General features: G+C 45.9%; 1 protein-coding gene across 1 annotated transcript; it reads left to right on the top strand.

Moving 5' to 3' along the window:
* Positions 1-363: 363 nt before the first annotated feature.
* Positions 364-8,190, top strand: LOC121835744. Its single transcript, XM_042290217.1, has 4 exons — positions 364-656; positions 4,866-5,285; positions 7,841-8,026; positions 8,166-8,190. The coding sequence occupies exons 1-4, from the start codon at positions 364-366 to the stop codon at positions 8,188-8,190; spliced, it is 924 nt and encodes a 307-aa protein (XP_042146151.1).
* The last annotated feature ends 2,078 nt before the right edge of the window (positions 8,191-10,268 follow it).

Here is a 10,268-nt window from a genome sequence, read left to right as displayed (position 1 = left end):
CTTTATCGGTGTTGGTAATCGCACCTTTTTTATTTCTTTTTCTGGCGGTGATGCACCCAATTTAGAGGGCGTACTGCGCAGTCATAACGCCCTAATGAAAGGTGTCCAGTGGAATCACACCCTAATTTAAGGGTGTTCGGTATAACGCCGTCTTTTAAGGGTGTTAGAGAACAACACCCTATTTTAGGGGTGTTAGGAATAACGCCCTTTGTTTAGGGCGTTTTGCTACACCCAAATGGGTGTTAGTTATAGGACAAGCCATTTACACCCACAAGGGTGTTACGATGTTTAGTGTGTACAGTGAATGCTTTGATGAACTAAGTTGCCCTACTTTTGTTTCAGGGCACCTACTCCATAGTCCTGATGGCTGTGGTAGACAGCAAGTACAAGTTTGTGCTTTTTAACGTCGGTGCAGAGGGACGACAAAGTGATGGCGGCATTTTCAAGACCTCCGAGATTGGTCAGGGCCTTGATCAAGGCACACTCAACCTGCCGAAGCTGGGAGTGCTCCCAGGGTGTCAAAAGGCACCCCTGGCACCCTACGCATTTGTGGGCGACGAGACGTTTCAGCTTCGCACCGAATTTCTCCGGCCATATCCGGCGAAAGGTCTTGCTGATGAGAGGAGGGCCTACAACTACAGACTCAGTCGAGCTCGGTAAGTTCATACCAGAGCTGTATATGGGGAGAATTTGGCCAGTTTATGATCTCGCCGCCATAACGCCCCCCTCCCAAGTGAGCCAGTCGGCCTGCGGCGCAGAGCGAGAGGAATGAGCGCATGCGCATGAGCTCCCGGCTGCTCCCAGCTGCGCGGGGAGGGCCACCATTTTCATTCATTCGTCCGGCGGAATGTATGGGATTGACATCAAAATTTTGGTTTTCTCTTTTGATTTGGCAGGCTCTGGCAAGAAAATGATATAGTGTTATTCCTCAGCGGCTTAAAGAGCTAACGAATAAAGTTTCTCCATGTTTAGACGCAAACTTCTATTCAGGCGAAAAAGAAATAAGCTCGTAGTAGACAACTTGTAGCCTCAACAGTGCTTGGCGCGCCGACAGCGTCGCATCAAAACGGCGGTAGTCTTTTCTTTGCTCCCTTCTTTCTCTCTCGCCCCTTCGGCACTCTCCTCCCCTTCTTTCACTTTTCTCCTCTCCAGCACCTTCGTCGCCACACCCACTGGCCAGATTCTCCCCATATACGGGTCTGGTTCGTGTTGCACAATCAAACCACCAGACAGAAAATTGTGTTGCAGTGCATGTTTTGATAACTGCTATAGATAAGAGGTTGGAGTCAAGATTAATGAAAATCTTTGCACTAAGACAAGCTTGCTAAATTGTTGAAATCTGAGCACATGAACACAGTCTTAAAAGGACACTGAAGACAATTTGCATGTTCTATTTAAAATTGAAGTATATGTCAGGAGTTTCCCCGGCTATGTTGACCATGTTCTAACCGAAACTGAACTTCCGTCTGGCACAAATCATGAAAGCAGTCCTCTTAATGATCATACTGTGAGCAACACTTCTCGGGGTATCTAGTGACCGGGAAAACCGGGAATTGTCAGGGAGATTTGAACTACCGGGAAAAATCAGGGAATTGCCAGGGCTATTGTAAAAAAGCGAGCCCAGTCAAGGAAAATGAGACGGCAATCAATCAATCAATCAATCAATCAATTATTTATTTCACATCAGAAACTGATGTAGGCTGCAGGGGCAAAAAGTCAAAAGTTTGACTTGACAAGGCCTCTGCAGCCTTACAATTGGCACACGGCGACATACTACACATGAAGTAATAATATTAAGTTTTCAGCTTTTAACATTAAGCAAATAAATAAATAAATAAATAAATAAATAAAAAAAAACAGAAGAACAGCATAAGTTAAACACGCTGTTAAAGATAACAAAAAAAATCATATATATATATATATATATATATATATATATATATATATATATATATATATATATATATATATATATATATATATATATATATATACATACACACATACATATGTATATACATACATATATATACACGCATGCATACATACATACGCATCATACACACGCGCATATACACACATATATATAAGGCACATAGCATATTTAGGTACATGACAGGACTAGAAATAATAATCGTACTACCTCAAGGATAACTGAAACATACAGAACACACGACCTCACAATACAAGCGAAATTTTAATACAGGAAAAAATTTCTAATTGTACTAAGATTCAGTCTCTCGATATTTGTTAAATTATGCTTCTGAAGTTTATTTAGAATAAATGGAAGATTATACCTTAGCATTTGGAAACCGTAATTTGTGCGATTTGTTGGCATTTTCCAATGCTCCCCCTCACGAACGTCATATACCCGGATATTTGGTGTTAGGTTTGAGATATGTGCAAGGAAAGGCTCGTTAGAACGGAGGGCTGATCTATATCGTGTTAGTAAAGTATACTCATATAGATTAGGGACAGTTATTAGACGTAGTTCTTTAAATAAGGGGGGTGTATGTGTATCGAAAGGAACATCGAGTATTGTGCGAACAGCCTTTTTTTCAAGAAGGTGTAATTTGTTAACATTTGACAGAGATGTGGTACACCACACTAAATTACAGTAGTTCAAATGGGGTAAAAAAAGGGCCCTGTATATAAGCATTTTTATGTGACGAGGCAATAAATTTCTAAATTGACATAATTTCCCAAGCACTCTTGATAGTTTTTTAACAACATTATTAACGTGATAATCCCAAGACATCTGTTCATTAAAATACACTCCGAGCGTTTTGACGTTCGGCACCATTTCGATGACGGAGGGGCCCAAGATGATATTAAAAGAAAAAGAAACATGTCTATTCTTGGGTTTGAAAAGGACAGCCTTGCTTTTGGTCGTGTTAATTATTAGTGAGTTAACTTCACTCCAATCATACAGTTTCTCTAGTGAGGCATTCGTTTCTTTAACAAGGTCTTCTATCTCTGTACCTGAAAAAAATAGATGATGCCATCGAGTTCCCTGAGCAGACTTGAGGACTGGGGGCAAAAAAATAGGCAATAAGTTCTGCTTAGAGCGGAGCGCGGGCTCTGCTCACCCGGTGTAGAGTGCACTACCCGATGCAAATGAAACGACCGACAAATCTAGTCCGAGCCTTGGATTGGATTGGATTGATGGAGCAACACTAGGCTCCATCCAGTTAGAGCTACTAGATTCAGGCCGTGTTCCAAAATTTACTTAATCTTGCTCCAGGGTAAGGGTTTTGTACCTTAGCGTTCTATAACCTACCCGCGTCCAGCGCTTTTCAATTGGCGTTGTCACGTGACACGACCCTCCGGAGTAACTCGGATCCATTTGGGTAAGATTTGGAACACAGTCATAGTAACAAATGATAAAGCCGCAAACCCCAATCCAAGCCAAAAGTATCCGAAAGTGCATCTGGCGGCTTTGACGCCATTCGGTTATTGAAGTCCATAGTTGAGCTTCGTGTTTCCGGAAGCAGCCTCTTCACTGCAGTGTCTGCGGCAAGAAAACGCTTGTTCAATCCGGACTGGACAAACCCGAATATTTCGGAATATGCAATTTGGATCAAGCCTGCAGAAAATTATCCTCACAGTGCTCAATTTCTTGTGTTGTAATTGTCTTGTATATTTAACCAAATTGTTTTATATATCTAAGTGGTCAGAGAGTTTCGCCTGAAATTGTCAGGAAAAGTCAGGGAATTTCAAAATAATAATTGGCTAGACACCCTGCTTCTATTTTGGGGGACGAAAATCCAGTTAGTTTTGATTTTGCCAGTTTATTTGCAGATGCAGGCACAGGAGTTAACAAAAAGGGCAGTGACATGTTTCGGCGTATTGCAAGTCCTGAACATCTTGAGAGTGGGCTATCCAAGGAGGGTATTAGTACTAGGAGGGGGCACATTGCAATATGTGTGAAGCCCAGTCATAAAAATGTTTAAATAATGTTGTGCCAAACTTGACCCAAGATCTCTCTGGCAATTGGTGCACGTGACATGTCACGTGCGAGATGGATGGTTGGTTGTAGCAGGATTCCTTGCAGGCTTGCGCGCGCTCCGTCCGGTAGGTTTTATCAGATCGAAGGCTAGATGTGAAGCAAGCAGCTCCGTCCGGTAGATTGCGTCTTGGGCCGATAAGTGAGGAGGGTAAGGAGGAAAATGAGAAAGGCGAGGCGTCAAGGGAGCTCGGCTTGTGGAGGCTACACGGCTGACGTCATGCCCCCTCCTACCCTTCTAATCTTCCAATCGACGACACTCGTTTGTCGATTGTGCCCAAGCACTGCAGACAGTGCCAACAGGGCAAGCTGTCTTGAATTTTCAATTTCAATGACCTTGGTCACACTGAGCAGGATGCCGCAGATGACCTCAAGCTCGGCATACACCGGATGTGCTCAACTCGGGAGCTCATCACTGCGCAAACTTCCACCTCCTCCTCTAATTTCACTATCTTGAGTTTAGCGCTCTAGCAGCATTGTAGTCTACTACGAGGAGGAACTTTTTTAACCTCGCGACTACAGAAAGGTGCACCTGCCTTGCAACAGAAATTTTGCCATCTTTTTTTTTCTTTTTGCCCCCAATAGTATTACTTTTATAACTGCCTCTTGTGAAGTGCTCAACACATTTAAGAAACTGTCGTAGGATTTTGTCATAATTACATAAACCTTGCAATGATTTTGTGAATCGATTTACACTCGGGTTTTATCATACGCATTTTTTAGACCCAAGTCTTTTTCATAAATTGCTTAGAAGCGCATCCAGTTTCCATGTTTAGAACATCTGTCAGTGTTTCACTATTCCTTTCATTCTAGTGCTATTGTGGGCACACTAATCACTTTAATAACTTCTGCCAAACAGGAGATGTGTTGAAACTGCCTTTGGGATCATGTCCGACCGGTGGAGAATTCTCCTCCGGACAATCAACCTCCTGCCAGAGAACGTCGATTACATCATCAAGTCCTGCTGTGTCCTGCACAACTTTCTCTTGGTACACAACGAACACCCAGCAGCCTATGCTGATCAGGACGACAACATGGGAAACCCCACGGCAGGAGGGTGGCGCCGCGAGATCCCAGACTCAGCGAGGGAATTGCTGTTTCCGCAGGAGGCCACACGTGCACGGAACTTTGGCGATTATGCAGACTTCGCCGGGAAGATGTACATGTATTATTTCTGTAGTCCTGCTGGGGAGGTTTCCTGGCAGTGGGTCCAGCCTGGCGTGAACAAACAGGTTGCACGAAGCAACCTGCGAAAGCTCGGAGTCCATGTGAACCTCATGTAAAATTTCTAGTCAAGTTGACATTTATTTGGCAAACCTCGGAAGACACAAAACAAAATATTAACTAGATTCTGAACTTTAATAAACACAATAGACCATTCGCAATATCACCTAAGCGACCTGGCCCGTGCTAGAGGAATCATGGGAACGGTGTCCCTTCAGCTCCTTAGTGATCGGTAATTTCGACACAATTTATTGTTACATAGCTTTATCATATCGCTCTTAAAATTTCTCAATGTCAGCGTTTTTGACACTGTGCATGCTGTCCCCCCTTTAACCTGGACGGGCTGCAGAAATCTCTTGCATTATTATCATTTTCGTGATATTAAGTTGGAAACTTTAAAAATGCTATAAGCCCCACTGACTCCGAGCTAAATCCTGGTTTTTGTTGTTGTGAATTGTCGGCTTTTTAAACCATTGCCGCTAAAACAACAATCACGAGAATGATAATATTGCAAGAGATTTCTGCAGCTCAGCCAGGTTGAAAGGTGGATCGCATACACAGTATCAAAAATGCTGACATTCACGAGCAATTTTAAAAGTGGTACGACAGGTCCTTGGGGGTAGGGTGGTTCCGAGTTGTGCTCAAAAACTGTGTAACTATAGAATTGGTCAAAATTAGCAATCACCAAGGAGCTGAAGGAACACCGTTCCCATGATTCCTCGAGTGCGGGCCGGGGCGCTTGCGAATATAGTAAATGTTCTATAGCCATTTTAGCCTATCCGTTGAGTGCATGTGCCACACGGCAATGACTAGTTAATTTGACTAACCATGATTATTTCAACTAACCTGTACATGCAGCACCAAGTCCCGATTACATTTCTATCCAGTTGCTTCATTAGTAAGTTGCTGTTTGAAGGCACTTAGTAGATGCTGTAGGTAGATTGATTCACAACAACTTGTCAAGTTTACATATTTCTCACATTGCATATTTTGTTTTGAATTTTGTATTGCACTAGTTGTATCAATGTATTTGAATTCTTGAATGAATAAATATTCTGTATATAGATGTAACTTGAACATATCACCATATTTGTAAATTGCTTGCTGCAGCAGTACAGAATCCACGACTTATAATGGTAACAGTAACAACGTACCAGGTACATATAATAAAAGTGAAACTCATAAAAGAAGATTAGTCTTGACAACTTTCATTCCTAGAAATAAGATATTGTTAATAGTATGAAAACATTGCTTGGGCACAATATGCTATGCAGCAATCTTGCCAAAAAATAAAACGAAGTTGTACACAGGTAATGTATTGCACACAACAGCCTCATGTCTGTAAATGTCCTGCAACTGTAGACTAAATGCACTGAATGTTACGTTCCACTATTGCACCCCCAGTAGCTTTTAAACATTAAAAATAGAGCAAAATTAAACCAGGTACCCTCTTGGCAGCGCGAAGTCCCACTACAGACAGAGCAATTTACAGATCCTCGAGCTGGAACACGGAATTGCTGGAATTGATCCGGCTCGATGCCACCTATAGCAAGAACGGCGGGATTACTGGAAAAAATTGCCCCATCTGAAACAAGCTTAAGTTATCTAGTCCTGGCAGTCTTCGATAGCCTGCAAGATGTTTTTACGCATTCTTAACACCTTGGATGGATGAATAGATCGCATTGGATCGCACAACGATAGGGCAAAGTATTCATGAGCATCTGGCTTCTTCTGGCATGCAACACTAGAACTTATATTTTGGAGCTCCGTCAAGAGCGGGTCAGGATTGCTCTTTTTCCTTTTCTTTTGCGGCTCGTTCGTAGCGCCACTGGAAAAAACTGGAGGGAATGGGCTTCCCACCCCCCCAGACTGGTGCTCCTCGTCCACTTCATACACTTCGACAATGCAAGCCTCCGGCTCCGGCCCATCCGCTGCTGCACTTTCGTCTAAATAGGCCCCCTCGTTCACCGGACGGATGAAGTCGTTATTACACGATGTGCTAGATGTCTTCATGTTTCCTGACGTGCTGTTGATTAAGGAGAAAAAAATTAGTTTAATAAAACAAACAATCAGTGCCACACATCAGGGGCACAGCCAGGAATTTTCGGGTAGGGGAAGGATAGGCTCACTAGTGCAGTGAACGATTGTGTGAAGCGCTTCGGCAGATTTCGCTTAGTTAGCATGAAAAATGGTTATAAGTCACTGCACACTGCTAAAAATAGCGTCATTCTATTTCGTTCTTTCTGTACCTTTCATTACACTGAGTATTAACCAGTAGAAAGTTCGCATTGTGCAGGAAGCTTATGCTAGCCGAAATGTTCGATCGGCACAGCTACTACGCAGCTCCAAATCTACTCAGACCTTAGTGTATCAGAACGTCACTAAAAGCGCCGTAATATCGCGTAATTATAATAATGATCATGTTTATTTGCACTCGGATGCCGGTGACAGCAGAAAGACCGAAGGGCCATACCAGAGGCAATGACACGTGGAATCTATGAGTGGCGATCTATTATTTGGGGACAGCGAAGCCTGGACGGCCATCAAATAATTTAATCAAAGAACACTATCGGAGAATTCGCAGTGCACGCATTACCTTCGATGCTGCAGGGTATCTCGCACGAAGTACATTTGTTCAAAGTGTGGCCACGACATCGGGTCTTCGACGTCGTCGGCGCCGGCACCGCTCGTCCTGGTTTTTTTCATGTCGCGAGGCAAGCACACCAGCTTGTCCCGGAGAGATCTCAAACGTTTCTGGACTTTGTCCACTAAAATAAAAAGAACACTCAAATTGAGGTGGGCAATTCCGTTGATGAAAGTTAGGACTTACCGCGATCCTTGTCTCCCGGCAGAAGGAGATCGCCGAGTTCACTCCAAATTGCCGATTTTTTCTTTGTATCCTTGTAATCCTTACATTCCGGCTGCCAGAGCGCAGGACGCTTTTCAACTTCGCTAATTAGGCGTTCGTTGTTCACTGCCATTCTCGCAAGGCCGCGGCAAAAACTACAACAGTCCTACAGGGGTGAAAACTGAAGAAACTTCAAACGCTGCTTGCTACTAAACACGGCCGTTCATTGGTTGTTGCCTGCTGGACGCAGCGGGAGACGCGCCGCCTGGACGCAAAATATCTGGCTCCTCCAGATACACCGGAATGCGCCTAAAAACGCTGCGTTTCGTCCTTGCGCCGGAAGTGACGTCAAAGCGCAGGCGCAGACGCGACGCAGACGCGGAGAAAAACGCGCCATGTGGGCTAGCCTTTAGGGTGCCTCCATGTGCGCTTCGCATAGGGTGATGCCAACTGCCTGTTTCCCTTTCCCACACTCCCGTCCACCGCCATTTTGTTCCTCATTGTTTCCCCGTGCGCCGGAAAGTGGCCTTTGTGTCCATCGGTCCTCCCATCCGAGGGGGGAAATGATAATCCTCCCTCCGTGGGTTCCACAACGCTGCTCCGAACTTGTGAGATAAGGTGCTTGTTTCCGGGAGGGTATTAAGCCCACAGATTATCGCCGAGGACCGAAATGGCTGCTGGTTTGTAGGCGAGTGGTATTACAAAGGGTGGCATCACCTTAGCAAAGCGCACATGAAGGCTCCCTACGCGCTGTAAGCACCGTCACTCAGGGTGCTTTTGTGTCACTGCACTGTCGCCCGGTCGACACCTGCGGCTTCCACGAGGCGCGAGAAGGTCGACCTTCTCGCCCCTCTCGCGCCGCGCAAGCTGCAAGTGTCGACCGGGCGATTTTGCGGCGACATGAAAGCAGCCCGAGTGACGTAGAGTAACTGTATATGCTCCGCTTGCGGAGCAGAGTACCGCAATGGTGCCATTCTGGAGCCAAGCACTGCGGGAAGCCACGGTCGGTTTTTGCAGGGGACGCGAAGGTGCGCGAAGGCGCAGACGCGAGGCGGCGTGCTGTGGCGTGGTGCGGCGCGCTGGGTAAGGAAAATAGTGCGGCGTGCGGCGACGAGCCGCGCGGCGCGCAGGCGCCGTCATCGTTGTCCCGTCGTTTCCTGTTTACCTCTCGATTGCAAAAGTCGCACTCGCGGATCCTGCGGGTCGCGTGTGAAGTGAAGTCATAAATTCATTGCGGTAAACGACGCAGCGGCTGACGAAAGCGCCGTCCCCCTCGCTTTGGCACGAGAGCTCGGCGACTCGCCAAGATGGCCGGATGTGCCGGTCGCGTATGGCGTATCCCTCCGCGAGAGCCGCAGACGCGAGCAACGCGATCGTCGTCCGTGTCGTCTGCTTCCCGTACCTTGGAAACGGATGTCCTAAAACATCGCTCGCGTTATAAGAACAACAGGATTGTATTGTACCCAGTTGACGCACATAATGTTCAATGACTTAGGAAGCTTTCGGTTCGTTCGATTTTAGTCTAGGATCTATATTTGGCGAACTCAAAGCGGAAAATATGTTCTCCCGAAACTCGGCGCTCTGAAGGCCGCTTTCCCGCACGAAGGTCGGATCCAGTTCTGCCCACGTGACTACTGCTCCGCCAATACGGAGATGGCGGCGAAAGGAAAAGGAACGCGATACTCTGGCTCTGCAAGCAGAGCCTATACAGTTACTCTAGAGTGACGGCGCTTACAGCGCGCCACCGGCGAAACGCGGAAGTCCCAGACGCGCCGCCGCGAGGGTCGAGCATATCTTAGTAAGACCCGCACCCTCGCACTCCAGCGCATTTTCATTAGTTCTCAGGGGCCCTCCAGGTGGAGCAGTCTGTGCCAATGGCCATGCGTTCCGGCGGTCGGGTTTTATTCCGTGCTGACTGTACATTAGGTATTTTAATAAGTTGTACCACTCGGCTATCAAGCCCCTCGTGAAAGTTGGTACCTTCAGTTCGACGTCAGTGCGCTGTACGTCGAACTCAAGTTTTGGGGTGTATTATATGGGACAAAGGGTGTAAGTACTACACCGCCTATTTCTGAGAGTGAGGCTCAATAACAGTTTGTGTCGCAGTCTGTCTTTTGCAACCGACTGCGACCGACTGCGACGCAATCGCTTTTTAAGCCGCTTGTGACTGCTTATGACAACCCGCGCTGC

Source organism: Ixodes scapularis, unplaced genomic scaffold (genome assembly GCF_016920785.2).
Source record: "Ixodes scapularis isolate PalLabHiFi unplaced genomic scaffold, ASM1692078v2 PGA_scaffold1__304_contigs__length_218370807, whole genome shotgun sequence".
Lineage (NCBI taxonomy): Eukaryota > Metazoa > Arthropoda > Arachnida > Ixodida > Ixodidae > Ixodes > Ixodes scapularis.
This window is presented reverse-complemented; position numbering and strand designations above follow the sequence as displayed.

What these genes read in the sequence shown, in the direction of transcription:
- LOC121835744 (XM_042290217.1), top strand. Translation starts at nt 364, where the DNA reads ATGGCTGTGGTAGACAGCAAGTACAAGTTTGTGCTTTTTAACGTCGGT. An exon ending in TACAGACTCAGTCGAGCTCG is followed by an intron (nt 657 to 4,865) that starts GTAAGTTCATAC and finishes TCTGCCAAACAG; the next exon opens with GAGATGTGTTGAAACTGCCT. An exon ending in AAAAGAACACTCAAATTGAG is followed by an intron (nt 8,027 to 8,165) that starts GTGGGCAATTCC and finishes GCCAGAGCGCAG; the next exon opens with GACGCTTTTCAACTTCGCTA.